Genomic DNA, 24,447 nt, shown 5'->3' on the forward strand with positions numbered 1-24,447 from the left:
AAGTTAAAATGCTTGCCTCCACAGTAAGATATCAAGGGAACAAAAAACTCAAGCGAGTACAAATAAAAGCCAAATAATCCACACAAAAGAAAACCTGCCACATTTATGAAAGAAAAATCAATCTCTGCTACAAATTACACAGCTTTCAAAAATGTAAGACTTGTCATCTTTTCTAGCCTAAAGCTACATTCCTAGCTTCATTTATCATGCTTACTGAAATCAGCATTAGAATTCTCGCTCTCATCATCCTAAGAAACCCACTAATTTATATTTATTAGCCTTAAGAGTTCCCAAAATCAATCCACTCAACATCTGATGATAAACACTCTCTTAGAAATCTGTGTAACCAGGAAATTGAGCAAATTTTTTTTACCTGATAATAAACAAAGAAAACAATATCTCTCCAGATGTAGGAGTCTCTTTGGGGGACAAAGTTGAAAATTATTTTGATCTATCTGTATATTTAGAAATAATATAATAGCTAAAAGAAATTGCAAAACCTGAGTGCACAAAACACACAGACATCTGCACAAAAGCCATATGAATTCTAAATATATCAGATTCTCTGGCTTCAAAATTACACTACTGGTTAACATCTTTACAAGTTCTGCTGCTCTTTCAGTAATAACACTTCACTAACACTTCATAAAGTGTTGATTTTCTGCAAAATGTCTCAAGATAAAATGCTGCTCTGGAAGTTTTACAGGCAATGATATATTTGAAGCCACTTAAAAATGCAGAGTCTAGATAACAGTTAAAGCAGGTTAGTAGTTACTGGAGCCAATGGACAGTCCACTTGCACTGTCTTTGTATTTAAGACTGCAGGTCCACACACAATTCTTTTGCCTGTACTGCAGAAAATATTGCTTCCCACTCCTTCCTCTCTCACAGAATCACAGAATGGCTGAGGTTGGAAGGGACGTCTGGAGAGCATGTAGTCCAGCCCCCTAGGACAGGCTGCAAAGGATAGTGTTCAGACAGTTCTTGAGCAGGAGGAGACTCCAGAAGCTCTCTGGACAGCCTGTTCCAGAGCTGTCACCCTCACAGTAAAGCAGTTTTTGCTCATTTAGATGGAAGCTCCTGTGTTTTAGCTTGTGCCCCCTGTCCTGTCACTGGGCACCGCTGGAAAGATCCCGGCCCCAAGCTCTTGATATCTGCAGGTGTTCATGTGCATTGAAAAGCTCCCCTGCACTGTGTGGAACATGATCCTGTGCAACTGAGAGAACTAAACCAGGAACTTGTGTTCTGGAAAAACACCCTTGACAAAAAAAGTGCAAAGCTTCTCCGTACCTAAAGGAGCTTCCCAGTTCAGTTCATGGCCCAAACATTGCATTAACGCCAGACGAAATCAAAGAATAGGAGCTTTTTTTCTTCAACTTGTTTTTAACTCAATAATTTATTATAGTTTAGGCATATATTGAACAACAGTTCTAACAGCCTATAGAATGGGTTGCTGTCTCTAAAAGACAATTTAACATGGATTTTTCTTTTCTCTTTAATTAGGTACCACTTTTTCCAGACACCAAGACTGTACAATTGTATCAGTACTCTCACATTAATGAATTGCTTTATAGTTTTTCTGTGTTAACAAGACACCTATTTCCAAATTGCTATTCAGGTTAATCAACCACACTTACCCTGCATTGTTATTAAAAAAATAATATCAATTTAACTTATTTTTATCAACTAGTTTCACCTTGCTATTTTACTACTGCAATTTGACCCAGCCAGAAGCTTTCTTCCTATGCCTGCCATCTGTTAACTACTTTTTACAAAAATGCTTCTCTTTTGGCACATTTCAAAGACAATTATAGTAGTTATTTAATGGGTGTGCAATTATCTCAGGAAAAAAAATATTATATTATGACAATCATTTAAACAGCAAGTGTTTAATTTTGCAGAGGAAACATACACAAAGAATTGGACAGCCTAATTATTTGACAAGTGATGAAGGTTGAGAGAGACTTTCTCAAGAAAGGTTTAAGAAAAGCTTTTGTGACAGCAAAAAGATCCAAAAAAATTGCAAAAAAATTTAATTCTACTCAACAGAAATTACTGAGAAACTCATAAAGCATTTAAAACTGTAAAAGAGATACTCTGGAACATTTTCAGTGCTCTGAAAATCCCAGCAATTTTTGTCTTTCCCTTACCACACAGCTTTATTTTGAAAGCCAAAACAGGGGAAATGAAAATAAGAAAATAAAAATTATACCCATCAGTAAATGTGTTACAAATTTATCTCACAAGCATGTACTTTCTTTCCTCAACCTATGCAATTTGCAATTTTAAAAAATAAAATGTATAAAAGGTTTATCTAAAACATATATAACATATACAAAAGCAAGTGCTTCATACACATTCAACTATAAATAAAGCTATCAAAACATAGCTCTTTTAATGATTAGTATGTTACTGGCAAAAAGCCATCAATTAATAATGAAAACATTATATTATATACAGCTATAATTTAGAACTTCATTCCGGGAACTGCACTACTAAGGCTCAGAGATGCTGCCCTACTCTTCTGATTAACTCTGGGCATTTGCCTTGCCATAGTCACTGCCACCTGTTTGTGCAAGTCTTTCTCAAATCACAGAAATAAAGCAAAAAACCTGCAAAATATTGCACAAATGTGGTCAGTGGAGGGACTGTTTTCATTACTTCAGTATAGATGATAAACTTACTAGGTGCTGGGAATTCTGCTGCCTCACTGTGGTGCAGGACTTAAGTTCCTGTGAAGAAGGTAAAAAATGTTCTTGAGGCACAGAGAACTAAATCCAGTGCATACAACTTGTAGAAATGCTTAAAAAGAAACTTCAGACAAAGGTTTACATTTGTTAATATGATGTCACAGATAAAATTTGCCCTAAAGGAACAATATAAATACAGTGGATGTGCTTAATGGGAGGTATACCAGCACTATTCAGCACTTTAGGAAGAATAAACCATGTTAAGGGTATGGAGGTTTTTTACATATCAAAATTACAAGGTATGATTTGTAATGAACCAAAATGCTTACTGGAAAAGATGTTAAGATTTCCAATCATAGAATCATTAAGGTTGGAAAAGACTCCCAAAATCATCAAGTCTGACTTTTGACTTGATGCAAATATATGAGAAGATGCAAAGCAGGGCAGATTTTGAGAAGTATATTTTGTTAGTCTCACTGAATATTGCACTGCTTCCCAAGCCACATGCATATAGCACCATAATTTTAAAATCTTGTATTGAACCTATACTTAGGAGCCATAACTTATAAACTTACTATGCCAAATAGCCAGCTGCTTCTACAAAGAAGTTCTATATAGTATGATCAATTCCTTAATTTAACATATTCCTTGTTATAGGCTTACTAAAAATTAAACCATACAGAATATAAGAAATACACCCTAATATTATACTATATCTATACAATATAATGTATTATATATATATATATATACATGCAAATCCTATATCCTTAATTTTGATACATCTCCGTAACTGCTTGTATATCAAGTAGCTGTCTGGTATTAGATCTCACAAGTAGCCAAGAAAGCACATCACTTCTTACTATGTGCTTCTCTCATAAAAACTTCAGTCCATGATTGTATATACAAGTAGAATAGCAACCAATAGCAGGATAAGAGTTTTACAAGTGGGGTAATCCAAGGGATACATGTCTACAATTAATTTATTATTGTTATAAATGTGCCATCTGATGCCACAGTCAGACATGAACAGCCTGTGACGATTCAGGACATCTCAGGAGCACATAAATCTGGGCTTGGATCTGGTGAGAGTTAATTCCCTCTCTGATGATAAGCTCCTGTATGAGGTTATTCCACTCTGATATATACAGATGTCCTGGGGTACACCACCATCCAAGCAATCATCTACGAGGTTCAAACTTTGCCAAACTTTCAACAAGGGCGAGACAAATTCTTTCAAAAACATTAGTGTCATCTGTTTCTATAAAAGAAGTGGTAGACAGCTCAGGCTTGCAGGCATAGAAACACTTGCATGTTTCAAGTCAGTTTTTACACAAATTCATGAATACACTGAATTGTCGGGTTAGGTGCCAAACTTTTAGTCACCAAAAGGAAAAAAAAAATTAATTGCATGATTTAAGAACTAAGACTACCACCTCATCCTATAACACTTCATATTATTAATGAAATATTATTTTTTATCAGTAATTTTTCATTTTCATAGTATTTTTAACCTCAATTCCTCTGCTTTCATTTGTGTAGCCAGAAGACATTAGAACACTTCTTACAAAATTACATACACAGTGAGACAGCTGTAATCTTCTCTAAGGACAGTTTATACTTAAGATTATCTTTCCAAAAGTTTATACTTCATATTATCTTTTCTACTTCCTTTTTCTTATAAAGATGCAAAACAACGTTGAAGCCTTTTTTATCCTTCTGGAAAACAAATAGATTATTTAGCCTTAGCAAACTCAAACCAGTTTTAAGTGGAGTTAAAAGATCAGAAGTCTTGTATTAGTCAAAGCTAAGGCTATAGCAATCTTCAGCATTTCTCCACTTTACTTTCTGTTCTCAAACTAACTCTGATGAAAAATGCATGATGCAAAATTAAGAGTGCAATTTATTTACAATTCTGATCTAATTACAACAGAAAGCATTTTAGCACCATAAGACAGTCTTTTTAATTCTGCAGCATTATTACACCAAACAGATTGTATTAATTCTTAAATTAATTTCCATCAAAAGAATAACCATACAAGTAAAAATGTTATGAGTATGCTTGCTCTCAAATACTGAAACAAGTATTTAATGTTATTCCTTAATTTAAATAACCTCAGTCTAATGACAGTTAAAGATCTTTGGTTGTCTAATATTGGGTCTATTCCAATATCTATAGTTCATTAACTATTTCATAAAATATTCTGAGAAAATGTCAATCATTATCAAACTGAAACTGTTAAAAAAAACCCTAAGTTCACTAGTAATTGTTTCCTCAATATGTACTAAAGCCAGTATGAAACACTGTCTTGTTAAAAAATTAAAAGCTCACCTTAACTACTACATATGAAACGTGTCAAAATCTCTCCCCAACTGACTCCTACCTAAAGCCAGCCAGCTTCAGGAAGATCAAAATTCCTTCTGCCTTTACCCTACCATTTTCCTCTTTGGTTAAACAGAACACATTTGTAAAAAGCTCTAACAGAACCAACTCATCTTGAACTTGAAATTCTAAAATGAGATCAAAGAATAGAAGTGAGAATTACAACTAAAGCCTCTCTTAGAATTGTAGTCAGTCAAAAGACAGATCTGAAACACTTCAGTAATTGCTGTACTTTTCCATTACTATTCATACAACATACTCCACCGATTTAAAGAGGCTTCTACATTGTTGCTTCTGTCAATCCCCCATCTGTACATTCCTCAAGAGTTTGATAGCTACCAGTTCACAACTAATTTCTGACGGAAACTTTAAACATCTGTCTGACCAGATAAACTCAAGGTCAGAATCCAATTTATACAATTTATTGCATACCCCAAAATAATAAAAACAAAACCAAGCAGTTTTAGAACTGTCTGGTTTCTGGCAGTTTCATTTCAAAGAGGAAAAACATTAAAATTTTAAATACTGCAAAGTTGCTTTGTTTTCACACCACAGTAAAAACAAAACCAAACCCCTAAACTTTAAAGGCACTCTGCAGATCTCAGAACTTTCCTTCTACTCCTTGTTACAAAGCGAAGTGCTAAAACTGATGTCAGTGAGATCGAAGCAAGTCTGAAAAGATTCTGACAAATACAACACAAAAGTCACAGCACCAGAAAGTTTTATTAGACCTGCTTTTCATTTGCCTGGCTTATACCCCACATGCTCCTCGAAAATTATACTAATCCCTGACTTTCTCACCACCCCCAGGTTTCCTGGAATCCATTTCCTCTTCACCCTTCACCCCAAGTATGCCCAGGGAGCCCAAGAGCCTCCACACCCCTGTTCCCAATCCTTTGTGCTGCTCCCACGACAGGACTGCTCACACACACCCCGACGGGACCACCTTCCCCTGAGAGCTGCTGGACCCTGGTGGCTACAGACATCTCTGACAAGAGTGGCTACTTGGGTGCACCCTCTTTTTTTTGAGGCAGGGAAGGGAAAGAAAGGAAATGTTTATCAAAACCAACAGATTGCATCTACTGCATCATTTGTTTAATCAAGCTCATCTCAACCGCGCTGCTGGATATCGGTGTCCCATGAACATCACACCACAGTTCATAGAAGAAGTTTCACTGGTAGGAATTGACAATTACACGCTCCATAAACATAAGCAGAAGTTGTAATGGAGAAGCAATCTACTGAACCAAGACGAAAGATTAAGCGTGTTAAGCCCTTATCTCTACGCTAATGATCTAAAATTAACGGGGGAAAAGAAAAATGCTACATTGTTCATTCACAGGCCTGTGTCCTACAAACTAAATAGAAGCAAAAGTCAGTAGATAAGGTACTTGCCTTCCCCATATTTTTTTTTCCCCAGAAAGACAGCATTCTATATTCACAGATAGAGAGAATATTGGTAGCAAGAATACAGAAGTAACAGTTACTAAAACCTTTTTAAAGCCATCTGCTTTAAATGCATATGTTTGATGTCAGAGTTGCTTGTTTAGAATTGCACAGATTGAAAATCAGAAAACAATTTTTATGTCACCTTGTTCACCTCATGGAGGACTCGAATACTTGCAGTAGATGTGCACATTATAGTAAAACAACTGCTGAGTTTTTTGGTTTAGCCAAAAGTAACAAAATCCAACATACACACAGCTTTTTATATGTTTCCTATTATTATTGATCACATCAAAAACAAGAATAATAAGTGAGTATTCTTAGGCAATGAGCATGAGCACACAGACACAAAGCAAAGGACAGAGCAGCAATATAACCACTGCAATTCTTGCAGGAAATCAGCCACACAAACCTTACCAAAAGTCTTAAAAACATGTTTCTCTAAGTACTTTTCAAGACAATAAGCCATTATATTTGCACCAAAATCATAAATCAATAATTTTTTTCTGCTGTACTTCAGAAATACAAGCAGCAGAAGGAGCAACACAATTTTATCTGAATAAGAATATGTAGTCTTGCTTTCTGCAGTGGTAGGAAAACAACAGGAGAAAGTAATGTCCGCATCAACTGGTTAGGGAATTTTTCCTCCTAAACTAGACTTCTTCACGGTCAAATAACAGCTCAGAGACTTCAGTTATCATGTTTTGACTCAAGCACTAGTCATTATTCATTTCACGATCAACCAAATCAGACAGTTCAAAGCCCCCCTCCCCAAATCCCTACATACCTGCCCTTGTAAGGATGCACGACTTCTGCCTTGCAGGTGCTGATTAGAAACTGAAGAATGCCAAGGATGGATCTGAGTTTGAGACGGTGCCCGAACGAGTTCAGATGACGGTGTCACTTGCTGTGGGGTTATGTGGTGTTCTAGGTCATGCTCTAAAACATGGGTTGTGCTATCCTGAACAAATGCAGAGTCATCGAACTGTGGCAGAAGGTCTTCCTGCAGGAGGTCATCCGGGTCAAGTCCTGTGAATGGTTCACTGTGAGTCTCCACTTGATGAAGTAAGTTATCATCTAAAGATGTAAAACCATTGCTTTCAATAGGGTCGGTGAAATGGCTTATCTGAGAAGCAGAACTAGTGGAAGCTGAAAAATTAATATTCACAGGAGAGAGTTTTGAACTACTAAAGTTGCCCTGAGGATGCGCAGAATGCAACATTTGAAAAGTACTTGAATTCAAAGGTGTATTAGGATTCAACATGTGCTCAGTTGTTTCTTGCTTGGTCCCTGTTTGAGATGTAAAGGCATCGCTTCCAGTGAAATCGGAGATAGAGTGTGTCTGCTGGCTAGTAGAAAGAGCTGTTGTAGGCTGAAGAAGGCTGGTAGGAGAAATGCGGTTATTAGAGTAGGAATACGGAGATGAAAATTGTTGACTATTACTGACAGAACATGGAGTAATAGTTGGGGACTGTCCATCAAAATTTCCTTCTTGATTCCCACAAAAATGTATTGAAGCACTTGCATTTTGAGAAAACTGTTGAACGGACAGAGGCTGCTGTGAAGTCGATGGATTAGAAACTGAAGGTGGGTGGTTAACACTGACTCTGAGGGAAGTAGACACGTTAACTTCCATGAAGTCTTTTGGCTGACTCAGAGCATCCTGCCCCGTGTTGTTCCTGCTCTGCTGCGGCCGTAGTGAGGCACACTGATGCTGTGGTTCATTAGCCTGAAATAAGGCAAAGTCATGGTGTGCTACAAAGCTTTTGTTTTGCTGCATAGACTGAGAATGTCCTTGGTGAAAAGGGGACCCATTTTGATTTGAAACAGTTGTGGCAGTTTGATGACCCCACATAGGACTACCATCAGCCACATCTGGAAACATCCCATTGGACTGGTTTTGCGGATGAACTGGTGAACAATTGAATTGAGAGTGTGGTGATAAGACATTGTCAGCTGAGCTATTAAAAGACTGATTTACTGAGTGAAGCTTCAGTGAATCATACTGATTCAGCTGATCAAACTCACTCATCTTTTGTTGATTTTGAGCATCTTGCACATGGTTCAGTGAGTCTATGTGCAAAGGTTCAAATTCTGCACCCAAATTCAATTCATCAACAAGTGAAACAGGTCCAGGTTGAACAAAGGCATCATCTGACAAACCTTCTAAGGTCTCACTAAAAAGATTGGCATCATCAAAAAAATCCATCATAGGATCAGTCATCTTGAGAGGTCTGTTCTGCTTTTGCTCTCAACTCCAAATGGAGTCAGTTTTGTCTCTCTGCAGTGAACAGAAACAAATGACATCCAGCGGTCACCACCTTATCCAAGGCATGCCAACAGCCATTAGTGCTTCTGATGAAACATTTGTCTTCAGGTGTTAAAGCATCCTGAAGGAGAGGAGTGGGGGGGGGGAGGGGGAAAAGAAAATTTAAATTTAATGACTGTCCTCATCCTTCCTTCCCAATATTTCTAAGAGTATTTGATACTTTGTTCATAACTTTAGCTAAACCACAAATCAAGTAAGTTATTTTTGCTTATACTCAATGCCCTGTGCAGGGTTTATAATTTTTGTCCCTTATAAAAATATATTTTAAATGTAATGATTTCATTTGTTTTATTCACTCAGAGCACAATTATAGATTCTCCTTGGTCATATTCATTAAAACTACAAATTGCACCAGTTTTACTGCTTGCAGTTTTTTAGTGGGTTTTAGTGCTCCAGGATTAGGATTTGTTTATAGCAAAAAAATCATATACCACATAATATGTATGTAATAATTCTGTATGTTTAAACAAAAAAGCTTGAAAAGTTATTTCATTTAAGTCAAAAGTTGAATTTCATTAGGAAAAACTGGCATCCTTCGTTTCTTCTATTTAAATTGCATTATGCAAGTTCCTGAGAAACTGTTTTATCGCACTTAGGAGGTAACACTTCTTAGAAGGAATGAATACAATGATACAAAGATAACACAAAAAGAACAAGCTTTGGTTCAAAGAAGTTTGCACATCTAGTTTTGAAACATTTGAAACTATTTATTCATAGTATCATTGAGTGATCTCCAATTAATTGATTTGCAGTGAGGGATTTAAGGAGAGTTGAAAAGCATGGTTAATTTAACTTTAGTCTAAAAACTTCCACATTTTTACTGTAATCAAACAGAATGGGAAATGACTTAAAATGTGTGTCTGTCATAATGTACCTCCCCAAATAACTGGTAACCCTGTAGAATAGGGAAGCAGTCACTTTAAATTAGCACCTTCACAGAATAATCATTCCTTTATCCTGTCAATACATATGTCTAATTAAAGGAAAAAAAAAAAAAAAGAAAAAAAAGGGAAGAAAAACAGTCACAAGTTGTAATTCCTGACCCTCCTATTAAAGCTCACCTTCAATTGCAATTTCTCATTAATTGATTTTCCTAAGAATGAGTAGAGGGCCCTTCCAGAAATGAACACCCTGTAAATCTGAAACATTCTCTGATGGAAGAGGCTCATGCTGAACCTACTAAGCCCAAAGTACTTCTTGGGAAGCTGATAAAAAACCCATCCTACATATACTCCCAGGCCACTGAGGGTGGTGTGACCATAGTCAGAATAAAGCCAGACTTAAATTCACAAACCTCCTTTAGGATTTGAGTATATGAGACTTCTGGTGTGTACAGAGAAAGGACAGATGGATCCTGTATCATCCTGAGAGACACCAATCAGGTATGGATTGGTGTGAGTGTCAGTGAGGAGGAGAACAAGCATGATAAAAAACAAGTGACAAAAGCTTAGGGAGATGACAACTTAGCACAGCAAAGCTACTGTGGATCCCAGATTATATATGTGTAAATTACTGCTTAAAGTTAGGATCTCCTAAAGTCCCAAGAAATCATTAATATAAATTAGGCCTCATTATCTTCTAACACTGATTAAGTTGTCTACTTACGATTAAAAACAGCTAATGATGGCTTTCCCAGTATGGAACTCTTTCCAATAGATGACAAACAACCACAGAATCCAGATAGGTCTGGCATGGGTTATAACATTGTTAATATAATCGTATCTCATCCTAGTTTACCTCAACACAAAAGATAAGTCAGGAGAGAGCTATTTTAGCTCAGAAGAAAACCAATTCAGATTAAGTACAAGGAAAAAAATATCATAGACACAGAACAATGTAATTCAAGAAACCCCACCTGAGGAAAGATAAAATGGAAATTATGGTAGCCATGGGTAAAATGTTATGTTCCAGGCTACAAGGATTACTGATAAAAATCTCAAATCTGAATCTGTATTAGTTAAGTTTACATACTGAGTCTGATCCATTTTTGCTAACTCAAAAAAACCAGAGGGGAAAATAGAGCTATTTCTTCCATCTTTAGCAATATAGATCCCAAGGATGTACAGTCATTAACAAGTATGCATGTTCTTTACTATAGAAGCCTAGAACTACTCAAGAGGACTAAAAGAACCCTATATTAAAAGCCACATACACCACACAATCTCTTCATGTTTTACTTGTCCCTTTACAATAAGGAAATTGAGAAAAGACTGCAGAAGAGCTGAAATTACGACAGCACACTCAGAGCTGCCCTCATAGAAATTTACTTATTGGCTTAAAAAGAAACCAAGAAACATTTTCCATCTTAGTTTTTCCTACTTCTTTTCAATATAAGGAAAACAAGAGGAAGTAATGAACAAATAATATGAACTGTCCTTTTAAAATGGAAAAGTTTTATAACAAAAATAAATCTTAGCAGGTATAAATAGGAAATATAACCTGACAATGTCAGCTTCACTTCAAGGATCCAAGCAAGCTGGATAGCATAGATGAATTTCCAAACTGAGAAATCTGAAGGCTGGATACACAAGAAACCTCTCCCAGCTAATTAGACCAACATAAATTTATTATGAAGAAAGCTCCTATGTAAAGTGGAGATTGTGAAGTGATGAAAAAAAACCCCAAAATAACCCCACCAACCAACCTCCCAAACCTCTTTTGGAAAGAATACCACTATAAATAGCTTGAACACAAGTCTGTTGCAAAGAGAATTTGCGTTTTGACCAGGGAAGTACTTCTATCTATAGTCTTCAAGGAAACTTCATGTCTTTCTTATACCAGAAGAAAAGGAAAACAAGATCTATTTTACACAATACATCAAAATCCTGAACTCATACAAAAACATAAGGGAACAGATAACAAATTTCACTCTGAAAACATGTAGTGGGGGTAGCAGTAAAAGGAATATAATAAAAAATTCTGATGTGTTTTATTTCATTCTGTATTTATTTCACAGCATTTTTGACTACTTTTGCTGAAGTGACAACAGAAAACAACCTACTCTAGTTATAAGCAAGTAAATCCAGTGGAGCTTAAGCACATTACCATGATATCCACACTTTCAAACTTTGATACATGAGGTAGCACTGCTTCACATAACTGATGTGTGACAATACCAAAGGTAAGAGAAATCAGTGACTTTGGTGGCCATTTTTCTCAAAAGAAGTTGAAACCATGGCTATTCAAAAAAATAACAGAAGCCAGCTCAGAGAGAAGCTAGGGACAAGTTAGCAACCACAAGGAATTAAGTCATAGAAGCATAACATAACAGAAATCCAGATTATGGCAAAAGGACTCAGAGAGTCATAGTTAGGGAAGAATTTTACATTGTATATTTGTAAAGGGTTTAATTTTGGGGATTTTTTAGGGAAGCAATGCCACCAGGCATAACAAACAAGAAGTCTTCTAGAGACTGAAAAAAATTATTGTATTTCACTGAATTCTATGTAACATGCAACAGCATGACAGCTTTGTGGCTTGCTGTGATTTGCCCATCTATTAGCAGATGGAATACGACATCAAAAGAAGTTCATGGTAAAACCCAGATACTCAAAAAACTGATCACTTCTGCACAATATTTAGAAATGAGACAATCCATTCCCAATATTAAAAGACAATTACACTATCATTACTTGTCAGATTTTAACTAAGGCTTTGGCTAAGTTCAAAAAAGCCGAGTTAATTAAATAACACAGAAGTTACTTCCTGCTGATGTGCCAATATAAATTATATTCTATCATAGATTTAAAGATCAATGTACATGTTAAATTTAAAAGGCACAGAGGGGCATCATTTCCTCAAAATCCCAGTAATATAGAAGACTCAAAAAGAACATTTAGTAGATAGAAACTCTTTTATTCCCTAACAGAAAGGACTGTTTGTACTAGAGTACCATGGTATCTGTAGCCAAATATGGGTTGAAAAGGTGCATTTTCTTATTGTTATCACTAAAATTTGGATAAAACTTGGTTGGGTAGCCCAAATAAAAACCCATACATCCAATTATATATATATATACATATGCATTAGATTAAAATTACTTTTAACTGGTATGCATTTCTAATTATTTTTGAGTAATGAACTATCCCTTTAGTAAAATCATACCCTCAACATACTGGTTTTGTTTAGAATTCTCTTTCTGCTACAGAGTTCACAGACATCTGCTAAATACTCAAAAGATCACTCAAGTACCTTGAATTTTAATTTGAAGACTATGAAGATTTGAAACATATGGGCTTAAACTAAATTCTCAGAACTGAGTTCTAGTCCATGGCTACAGTTCCAGCTCCAAGTAAGAGCAAAGAACTGGAGCACAGTGGCCTGTGTGTGCTTGTCAGGCTGATGACAGCAGTCTGTTACCATACCTACACTGATCCTGCTTGCACCAAACACCCCATGTAACTGTTTCCCTTCCTCTACTCCCCAGACATGCCAAACTCCCTTCCTCCACCTCTCCTCCTTTCGTGCAAATAACCTCTGGGAAATAATATAACACATGTGAATAAGAAAAAAAAAAAAGGATATCATTAGCTATCTATTTGTTGAGGTTGATCGTGGAACTTCAAGTCAGCCAACAATACAAACAAGATTTTACTTGGGAAGAACATCCATCTTCCAGTGAAACTGAAGGCAAATTTCTACCATTCTCAACCTTGTCTGCCTTCACTGTGAATGAGACAACTTCCTTAATACGAACAGCTTTTCTTAAGCTGAATAGAGCAAAACCAGCCCAAAGAGAAAGAATATCACAGAACTCTGGATAAAACAACATGGTATCAAAACGCCCCACAGCAATACTTAGGCTACTTCATTAAGAGATCCATGTTAACATTAATTTTTAACTCAAGGTAAATTTATGAAGCCTCAAAATGGTATTTCAGCAACCTGTACTTAATATATGGAGAGAAGACATAATAACAATTTCTGTAATGTATGAAGTAAACATAGCTTAAACTAGCTGTTTTCTTCAGAGGCCTACAAAAATTAAAAATACCAGTAGCTTTTTGAAAAAATCATATTTTCTATAGAAGCTTTTTTGGTTGTTTTTTTTTTCCCCATATCATTTTGAAGCGCAGGTGTGTGTAATACCATAAAGTTTCTTCAGACTAATTAAGGTTTATGTTATTGAGAAGAAGTGTTGTTGTTTGTTTTGCACAAAATTCAGACCCTTTGCTTTGGTTGCATTCCAAGTTAGAATCAGTTTCTTTCCAAAACTCCAAATTCAAAAGATGTATGGCAAAATGCACAGTTAAAACCCATAGAACTGTATAGATATCAGAAAATTACTTTCAAATCACAGACCAATTTATAAATTCTTTACCTATATACCACTGTTTCTCTGTCTGTAATACTAAGAATTAGTGATTTAATTATGGCATTAATATTTAGATGTTTGAATTTCAAAGTTTAATAGCAAAGTTAAGAGCAAGCACAGGCACTCAATGAATCCTATACTGTAAAAGTTTCTGATAAACCTTTAAGACAAAAAATAAGTTGCTGAAATCTTCTAAATTAAAAATATATCACAAGATAATTAAGAAAATGGCCCAAGTGAAAATAAAAAATATTCTTACCCATGAATATAGAACACATCTCTTTAATGAAGAATTAAGAAGCTCAGAGATGTGTTTTAAATCCAGATGGATACCTCATCATCAGAGACCTGAAAATTAAGCATGTTAAATAAGTCACACAATAACCAGCTTCAGGAGCGTCCATTCAAATGCAATACCTGAAACTCAAAAACTCTCTAGATACCATAAAACCAAGAACACCAGAATTAAAACACAATCAGTAGTAGCTATAATTTTTTAAGTATCTGATAAATAGGTACATATTCATTTTGTAGGACTACTAAAAATAACCCAAGTCTACAAACCCATAGGATGAAGGGTAGTTTGTGCCACAGTAACAAAAGGTTGAGGCTAACTTTAAGACAGGATGTAAGTACTCAAAACCAACAACAGCAAAAAGAAAAATCTGGAGTTAGGTTTTAAACCTGTCAGTCTGAGAAGCCTTGTACATGTCTTTTAACAGCAGTGAGCTGTTCCACACTGACAGTGAACTTCAATGGGAACTGACACTGCCTTTCGGGGACAGAATACCTGCATGACAGTTTTATCCTGTTCCTTGCCTTGGCAGTAGGTAGAGGAGCTCAATTTCAAGAGGTTCTCTTTTAATCTAAGACAGGCTTTAAAACATTACAAAGTTTAAGGGAAAATGTACATGGGGGGTTCTAGGGCTACTGTGTAAAAGCTTCAAAGCACACAAAACTACCTTCTAACATTGAAAGACAAAGTTTGTATATGAACTGATATTCTACACCAGTGTGTTTTTCCATTTCAAATATATGATAATTGTGTCCAAGGCACTCCAATTCCAATACAAAGATTCCTCTCGTCCAAAATACAGTTTGGGGATGCCAAACTCTTAAATCTGCAGAACTATTAATGCAGTTAACAGTTATTAGTACAGTTCTTCTCCTATTATTCAGTAACTTCCCAAGACTTTTTCTAAGGTTGCTAAACTAAAATGTCTCTGTTCTGCAATAATATGGACACTTAAAGCAGAAAGGTATTTTTCTAAAATTCATATGAGATAAGCATGTACCCAACACATACCATGGGGAAAGTTGCTAAAACATCTTTATCTTTGTTTACCATTTATGTGAGCTGATATTAATTTTGTATCAAAACAGACAGAAAACTTGCTCTAGATGTTCCCTTTTTCTGTACTGGAAATCTCATCATACAAATAGAGCTCCTGTCATTCACAAGTCCTTTTCACATCCAGAAATTAAAATGGAGTTTGAAACTATTTAACTGTTAGGTCCTATGTAACATTATTTTTTTTTGTCAATCTCTGCTTATTTGAAAGTCCCTTGTTGGCTAAATAAAGTTAAAGTATAAATATTTTACAATATATACCATACTAATTGAATAATGGCATTCAAAAATTTATTATTTGAAAAAATCAATAATCAAGTAATTTATTCTACCTGTAAGAGTTCAAGAGTAAAAAACGAAACCTAATTCACCTCTATCTACCATATCACACTAATGCTATCTTAAGTTCTTGGCTATCCAAAAGAGCTGTGTATCCTTCCTCTACTGGATTGTTCTTGAATCCTCAAAATAAAGAGAAAAAAAGATGATTCTTACTCTTTAGAACAGTGTCCACTTTCTTGAACAGCTTCCAATATGGAGACAATTTTGGAATACTTAAAAGTTTGAAAAACCCTACATTGAAAGGAAGAACAAAAACATATGTAACTTGATATACATTCACCAGGTCTGCAATACATTTTTCTAAATGTGAAATACAAAAAATACTTTTGACAGCATAAGATCCACTAAGAATTATGTGAAGTGCCAAACAGAAATCCAAACAAAAGGAACACACACCTTTTATAACCTCCAAAATGGGATCTACCTCCACAGATTCTCCCATAAGCTATATTGAATGTGAAATTTTAAATACATATATATACTAATACATGTATCTGGTAAGAGTGATATCTTAAAAAAAATTATTCTGTAAAGATCCATTATTTGGGAGAAGGTCTTAATACTTGCTTTCAAGTCTTGAATTAGTAAAATTAATTCATATACAGTAAAAGTTACATTTTATTAAGTAGAACCAGAACTACATTTGTTTTAACCATGCCTAGATCCATACTCAACTTAGAAAGTTCAAAAACAAATATCTTTCACAGTCCAACTAATACAGTATCTTCAAAAGATATTAAAAATATACATTTCCCTAAGTACACACAATTTCCTTGGGTTTCTTGATGAATTTCAAAAAAGAAAAGTAAAAACAGCATTTTGGCTGTTTCTCTGCATATCTGCAGGAGGTGTCAGAGGATGGACCAGGCTCTGCTCCTGGTGCCCAGCAATGGGACAAGAGGAAGGGGCAGGAAGGATGCCCAGGAAGTTCCACCTGGACATGAGCAAGGACTTTGCTGTGGGCACTGAACAGACTGGCCAGAGGATGTGGAGTCTCCCTCACTGGGGATATTCCAGAGCTGTCTGGACACAACCCAGTGCCCTGTGCTCTGGGTAATTCTGTTTGAGCAGGGAGGTTGGACCAGGTGACCCACTACGGTCCCTTCCAACCTGACCCATTCTGCGATTCTGTGATTCTTATTTTGGACACTAAACCACAGATTTTTATATGCATTTTCTAACAGGAAACAACTTCAACTGGTTGAGAATAGCTACCCAAATTTTTATTTTTTAAAACATCATGTAAATTTTAATAAAACAGTTTAGTTTTGCACAACATCCTTGTGTGCTTTTATCTCTTCAGGCTTGGGAAATACCTTTAGAAAATTTAATAGCACCAGTTGAAGACATTATTTTCAACTACCTTCTTCACCTTTCTGCCAAAGGTTATTGCCCTCAAAGCACACCTGCAGGACAAAACATGTAGGTGTGCATCTGCTGCTTCAGCATAGAGTCTCTCAATTTAGTTTTAACCCCTCCTCTTGTTTGTTTAATGAACACACTAGACTTTGCATTAAAACAGCAGAAGTGTAAGTATACCTTCTATTTTGTCATTTATATCCTGCGGACGTTAATTGCAAAAAAGGGACAATAATGATACAGAGAATGGCAACATGTCAATCTGCTGCTATTGATAGAAATCTGGAAAGATACCAGGAGTTTGGAATACGTTACTGCAAAGAACAAAGTTTATCCCCAAGTCAGTTTATTTTAGTGAAAATAGCTGTTAAGAAGTTAATGCATTTGGCCACCAGACTACTGAAGGAATCCATATTAGTAACCAGTACTTCTATTAAATAATGCAATTTTGTTTCTCTGAAGTGTGTATACCTGTGGATATTCTCATAAATTTCAGGACTTCAGTGATTTCCTTCCGTTTCTAAAACTGAAAACAAAAACTTTCCATGTTTTATTATTTGAATACCACTATACCCAACTTCTTTTCTTTTTAGTGTATCTGTACAAAATACAAATGCCTCTTTTAGAAGTTTAGTTGTCAAAAGAGAGTAACATACTCAGTGTAATATACTCATAGTTTGCAGTTTACTTCTCATCACTAGAAAGAGCTACACAAACTTCCTTGAAAGTTTAAAAAGAAAATCCTCTGGTGCTGCTGAGATTTCAGATGTAAGCATTACAGGCTTTTTGTTGTACTGTCATCGATTTCAGCATTACACCTTAAATTAGATCTACAAAATATGTTTCTGAATTCTGGTATTTTTCCTCAGGAACATTTAGGCCATTTTAAGATTTAGAGAAACATTTGCATTAAAAATCAGAAAAAAAACCTTTTCATTTTCACATGTGGCATTAAGAAAACATCAGAGACAGAAGACTTCAGAGCACAGCCCTCTCTCAGTTCACAATCTGATAATACAATATCTTCCAATAATTCTCATGTTCTACCCTGACAGACATTTTTGTGAACTACTGCAAGTTTATAACCTGGAAGTACCAACTAGAACAATGCAAAAGATTGTGCCTGTTTTACAGATGCCTATGGATCTGATTGATGAGTACAGACAGCTGTGAAGGCTTGACATTGACAGAAGTCTGCACTGGGAAAAAAAAAGAGCACAATTTCAAGTCTTGACACTGCCAGATTAGGATATGCCAGTATTTCATTGAACAAAACAGGTTCTGACGTCCCACTCCACATTAGATTTACCAGCATATGAAGCTTCATCTTTATCATAGGTCTGCCCCATTCAGAGGGAGGCTGCATACAAGTTTTTTGTTTTGTTTTTTGGGGTTTCTTTTTTTAAAGTATTTCTAAGGAGATTTGATATGAAAGTTTCCTAAAGAGCTCCTCCCAGGCACATGTTAAGCAAGACACTCTGAGTTCGCAATTTGTTCAGTGTCCTGTTCTTAAATTAGGAGATCAATTAAAACTAATAACTCAAGCAAAGTATCATTTCTCATCTTGTCTCATGGTTTGCAGCAGTCAGGACATCTTCCTGAATTCATCTGCAACAAAGAGAAACTTCAGACAACTTTTACTGTGCCATCAATACTCTGTCACAAGAGTCTGACAGTTAAAATGGACTTTTAAAACCCTTCCATTAAATGGGAAAATACACATCTCTTTGTCAAGAGTATTTATGAATTAATTCTTACAAACTTCCTAAAAACCTGTCTCTGAAGCTAAATTTAGGTTTAGCAAAGAAATAATTTGAAGAACTACATGTTGAAACCAGCAACATATTACGTGGACTCAAGCCCACTGTCTTATCCAACACTGTTTTTCATGTAGGTGGAAGCCATAACTATAGTAGCTTTCCTACAGGGTAATTGAAAACACAAATATATTGTACTGAATTCTTGGATTTCTGGTAACATATGGAATATCAGATGGGCAGACTTTCATGGCATTACACAAATAAAGTCTTTCTGAAGCTTAGAAGTTTCTTCACTAGGGTGTTTAGTATCAAGTGTAATAAATCCATTTCTCTTCAAAAGCCATTTACAGAACAGATTTTGGAGGAATTCCTGAATTTCAGTGACCAGGATAAAAGACCAAACAAACCTTTTAGTACTGCTCATGAGGCACAGGGAAAAGTGCCCAAGAAAACACTGCAGACGGAAACAATTTGGTAACCAGAGTTACATTTTCTAATATGACTCAGATAAAGAACAAAGTCAAAATTGCTATTTGTCTCCAGAAAAATGATGGGAATATTTTTCCTTCTTCCTGCAAATTTTAGCTGTTGATTTAAGATTTAAACAAAAATATATCACTTACAAAGAGAACAATGCATGTACACTGCCAGCCTAAAGACATTAATATTTGGCAGTGCCTAGATAATCTGTATGAATGAAGTTGAACATTTCAACACATCTGCTCACTGACAGATGCCATATATTACCAATGAATTTCTGCTGAATTCTGACTTCTAAAAAAATTCTTCCTACCTTGTAACATTTTTCTTGCAGCTTAGAAGGTGAATGTAATGTCAAGTCAGTACTGAAAGTGGAACTTGGATCCAAGGTGTGTCCTAAAGTAGCCATTTACTTGATCACTACAGCTCAACTCTAAGACGTAACGGAGTATACATCTGAATTCTACTACATACACATTTTGAAAGTACTCCTAAGGTCCTCTTGTTTCTGAAGTCAAGATATATCTTCATTACTCATACTGTTAAAAAATTTTTAGAATTGGTCTTCTGAAAGTTTTCAAAATTGCAGTTACTCAAAAACATGGTCATTGTAAACCACATTATACTTTTTTCTTATTGCACTTCTAGAAAAAAAATACTGCTTAAAAATGATCTCTCCTCCCTGCACTACCGTAAATATGAAAGTTGTGTGTTCAGCTCACTCTCACGTTTATGAACTGGTCAGATTACATATGGGAATCTTACTGCTCCTTCAGCCAAAGCAAAAGCTGCAAATATTTTTCAGTTGCTGTTTTACCAGCAAAATAATCACTTCTTAGCACATCAATTTCTTTTGCTGAAGGAGAAAGAGAATACTTCAACAATATAATAATGTTAACTATCAGTTCTTGAAGGTTTGACTAAATAAACAGCTGGTTTCTCGATCACCAAGTCCCGTGTACTTGGATACTCCACATTCCTGAGGCGCCACTTCTGACTACAGGAAGAGCACTGGGAAATTGAATGGGAGCCCAAGTAAGTGTGAGATTTCAAAGTCTTCATTAAGCTCACAGCTCCATGGTTTGATAGAGCCAAGATCATTAAAAGAACAACTCTAGATAGGTCAGTGGAAGAATATAAAGTATTGACAAAATTAGGGTTAGGAAAGAATCTGTGTGTGATGGGCTACCAGACTTCAGTTAAACACATACATGTTTCAGCTGGATGATATACAAACACAAGTACCAAGCATTACTGAGAATTCTGTTCATACATAATGGTGGAAAGAAAGAGAACACTGCAATCCAGTGATGAATAGGATATGCCATTTGACACCAACCTAAATTGCATGAAAATCATCAAAGAAATATGATGATGAGGGGATTTGTGCAATTCTTTCTACAAGACTCATATAGAAGAAAATGCACTGTAAGGAATCTGAACCCATAAAATATATAATTGTCCATCTTATTTTTGAAGTGTCTGAAGGATACATATACCATAAATCTAGGAAATATTTTTATTGTAAAATACATTTAAAAAAACCCCTTAGAAATAACCCTACAAACAAGTGAGAACAAATGTGCATGTACTTACTTAACTTACTTAATGGGTTTCAAAAAAAGGCAATTTTAAAGCAGTATACCAATCTTTTGGGTTTAATCTGCCTGCATCATTAACTTATCTCACTCATAAAAGGAAACTAATGAAAATTGTCTGGTTTGGGGGCTCTCGAGTCTCTCGGTAGTGGTTCATGTCACACATCTATTAGATAACACCACTATAAGAATACTTTTTTAAAACTACAGTCTATTTTCATCAATATTTTTGCATAACTGAATTCTTGGACTAATCTTCAGGAGCATTTAGCATGAGCAGCTCATGTGAAATGGTAAGGTGCTGAGACTCCTCAAAATTCTTGAAGTATCCTAAAACTTCAAATTCCACTTCTTTTTACAGTAAAAATGATAGCTTTATTCTGGGTGCTATGAATTAGTATAGTTTCATCATGAAAAGCAGCATAAAGTTGTATAAATAGAACAATTTGGTTAAATACAAATAAGCTAGTTAGCACAAAGTAAACCAGCACAGATGCACTGTAACTACTTTGGTGCCTGCCCTTGTCATCTTATAAATGCAAAGTAAATTGATGCAGCTTACTCACTAACAGGGAAAGAAAAAAAGCTCCTTCACATTTACTTTACGGTTAGAGAGTCCACAATGGCCCTTAACCACAGAGCTGCTGACACCTGAAGTTCACATCCTACCTTGCTTCCCACCAACTTCTCCATGTGCCCATGAGTTATGGGCAAAGGGCCTGGTACACTGATCCCTGAATTGGTTAACAATAAAAAACATGTATATTAAATTTTATTAAATTAAATTAAATGCTCTTCCATTTATACAGTCTGTGCATTGAAGTCCAAGGCATTTTGGAAGCCTCATCTGACAGATGCAGGAAGAATTAAAAAGTCATTATCAGTTATAGGTATGAGGTGTTGAGGCTGTGTAGAAACTAGTAAACCCAAAAGCTATTAATTTCTACTCTTTAACAGTTCACGAAGTCTAAGATAGGAATAATTATTAACTGTAAAATATTTACCTTGTGAAACTAACAAAAAAGTTGATCTGTGCAACAACTAAAATTCAGAGACAGGATAAAAATCCAGATTTTGCTCAAAAGTGACAATATTAATATTCTGCTTTGAATTGTAAACATATGTATAACTGCACACAAATGATTACATGTAAAACAAGGTGAAATAATTATTTTTACCTCACACCTGCCAACTGGGAACTCGATGGTGTCGACTGATCCAGGTTTAAAAACAGTTGCAGTGAGCTCTCAGGAGGAGCCTAGTTCTCCAGAGAAAGGAGGGTTATTTTTTAAGGCTACTTCTTAAAGTCTCAAAAAATACACAAGAGAACTAGAAACCCTAGCCGGTCACACAAATTGCTACTTTGTCCCCCATGAGCACGGATTGTAACACTGAAGGGTTCAGCTCTCTTCTACATAATGGAGGGGGAGACCAAGCTGCATTTTCTCACATTGATGAAGTTAAATGGCTTTCATGAACTGAGGGAAGTTCTCAGCTGCTAAAGATTCAAGGCACTTATGATGAAACAGTGAGGAGAGCAAACCATTTCTTACAAATTGAAAGTGTGTGCATCAACCTTGTTGTCCAAGCTATCCAGCCAAAATGAGAGCATTCAGAATCCTTTCCACCTAGTTTTTGTCCTCGTTCACAAAAATTTGTATGTAAAGAAGGAATGAAAAAGCTTTAACCTTTCAGTGTGTTAAGCGTCAGTGGGAAATGTGATAATTTCTCCACTTCACTGGAATAAAGATGCATGCCATCTATCCAACCAGTGCCATCTACCTCAAAATCCTCTCCTTGTCATCCCTGGAGGAGGTCAGCTTGCAGCCCCTACCTGGAAAACGCCAGTCTATCAATTATAACCCTGCACTTTGACAGCCAAATCCCCTTTTATGTCTCCACCCATGCAGTGGGAACCTGTGGCCATGCACCATCAGCTCTTCTCACCCCAGAAGGACAGCAGACTGCATGCCCATCTCCATCTCCCAGACACGCCTCACCCAGTGTCAACCCTCCCCTGTCACCTTCTTTTCCCCTGCTTCCACGGATCCTGCTGTGGTCAATCCAAGCCAGTGGGCTGCCAAACTCAGCCCTTATTTTTCTTACTACTTCGCTTGCCCTGGGAAATTATATTAATTCCTCCCACTACCCACCTCTATTATCTTGTATGCTGAGAAGCCAGGTCTGCCATGCCCACTCTTCTGCCTGGGAGGCTCTGCATCCCTTCCCTGCCTCACACTCCCTTCCTAAACGACACAAGGTGGCTGGGGACATTCTTGCCCTCCCTACCTTCCTCCACCCAACCCTTTTCTCCCACTGCCACCTCGTCGGTGGGGGAGAGGGACATACAGCCTTTTCCTCTGACTTCCCTAAGGAGACCAGCCCTCTTCCCCTCGCCCTGCCATCTTCTTACCTGTAGGAGGGCAGGACGTTCACAGGCTCTCCCCCACCCCGCGACCCCGGGAAGGCCCAAACTTCGCCCCCACCCCGGGGCGCCGTGGCGGGGCCGCGGGTGGCGAGGACCCTGGGCGCCCCCGCCGCCTCCATCCTGCCCGCTCCACCCGCGCCGCCCTCGGGAAAAGCCTCGCCTCGCCGCCGCCCCCCTTCCTCCTCCCACCTCCGCCAGCGAGGTGCGAGGGGCCGGCGCGGAGCCCCGCGCCCGGCGGTGTCGGCGAGGAGCGGAAGCGGGCGGGGGCGGTGGCGGGGAGAGCCCGGGTGCCGAGCAGGCCGCGCCGCGACGACCCCGGCGGCAGCAGGGGCGGGCAGAGCCGGCGGGGCCGCCCGGTGTCTCCTGCACCTGGAGCGCGGCCTGCCCGTCCCTCCGCACGTACTCACCGCCCGGTGCGCCATTACGGAGCCGCCGCCGCTGCCCGGCAGGAGGGGGCGGTCCCCCGGGCCGGTGACAGCTCCGCGCCGGGGCGGCCGCGGGCGGGCGCGGCGGCTTCCCCTCCCCCCCGCGGGGATTCCCCCCGTGTTCCCCCCCCCCCCCGGGAGCCGGCGGACTTGGGCGGCACTCACCGTGCGGTGTCGCAGGCCGGCGGGCGGTGCGGGCGGGGCTCGGCGCTGGCCCCGCGCCGCTCCCCGCTCCTCCCCGCGGGCGCTGCGCGGGAGGGGCCCCGCGCGGGGGGAGCAGGGGGGCGAAGTTTCACTCGCTCCGCGCCGCGACCCCAGCGGCCCCAGCGAACCCGCGGGGACGGGCTGGGGGGCGCATTTGCATATTTGTCACCCCCGCGCTGGTTGGCCGCCCCCGGGGGGCCCGCCGCCGCGCGCTGACGCGGCGGCTCGGCTCGGGAGGGAGCGGCGTGAGGGGAGGAAGAGGCGGGCGGAGCGGGGACGGGGCGCGGGAAGGGGCGTGCGCGGGGCGGGGATGCGCGGGGGGCGGAGAGGGGACCCGG

The 24,447-nt window shown here is 38.0% G+C and overlaps 1 protein-coding gene across 6 annotated transcripts in view; it reads right to left on the reverse strand.

Moving 5' to 3' along the window:
• The window catches only part of CHD9 (chromodomain helicase DNA binding protein 9), an 87,319-nt gene extending 63,151 nt beyond the window's left edge, over window positions 1–24,168 (reverse strand). For 2 of the 6 annotated variants that reach the window (XM_088062386.1, XM_088062383.1), the window contains exons 1-5: window positions 22,231–22,300; window positions 16,009–16,086; window positions 14,422–14,510; window positions 7,307–8,909; window positions 2,685–2,732 (exon numbers count right to left, since the gene is read on the reverse strand). In XM_088062386.1, coding sequence (XP_087918512.1) covers window positions 2,685–2,732; window positions 7,307–8,743 — 1,485 coding nt within the window. In that variant the 5' untranslated portion in view covers window positions 8,744–8,909; window positions 14,422–14,510; window positions 16,009–16,086; window positions 22,231–22,300. Of the gene's footprint in view, window positions 1–2,684; window positions 2,733–7,306; window positions 8,910–14,421; window positions 14,511–16,008; window positions 16,087–22,230; window positions 22,302–24,070 lie in introns of those variants that run through there. The other 4 variants (XM_088062385.1, XM_014255465.2, XM_014255463.2 and 1 more) reach the window with 4 other exon arrangements.
• Window positions 24,169–24,447: the final 279 nt, after the last annotated feature.

The sequence above is a fragment of the Pseudopodoces humilis genome, chromosome 14 (genome assembly GCF_049639895.1).
Source record: "Pseudopodoces humilis isolate 2021_Gansu_Grassland_sample_001 chromosome 14, ASM4963989v1, whole genome shotgun sequence".
Taxonomy (NCBI): Eukaryota; Metazoa; Chordata; class Aves; order Passeriformes; family Paridae; genus Pseudopodoces; species Pseudopodoces humilis.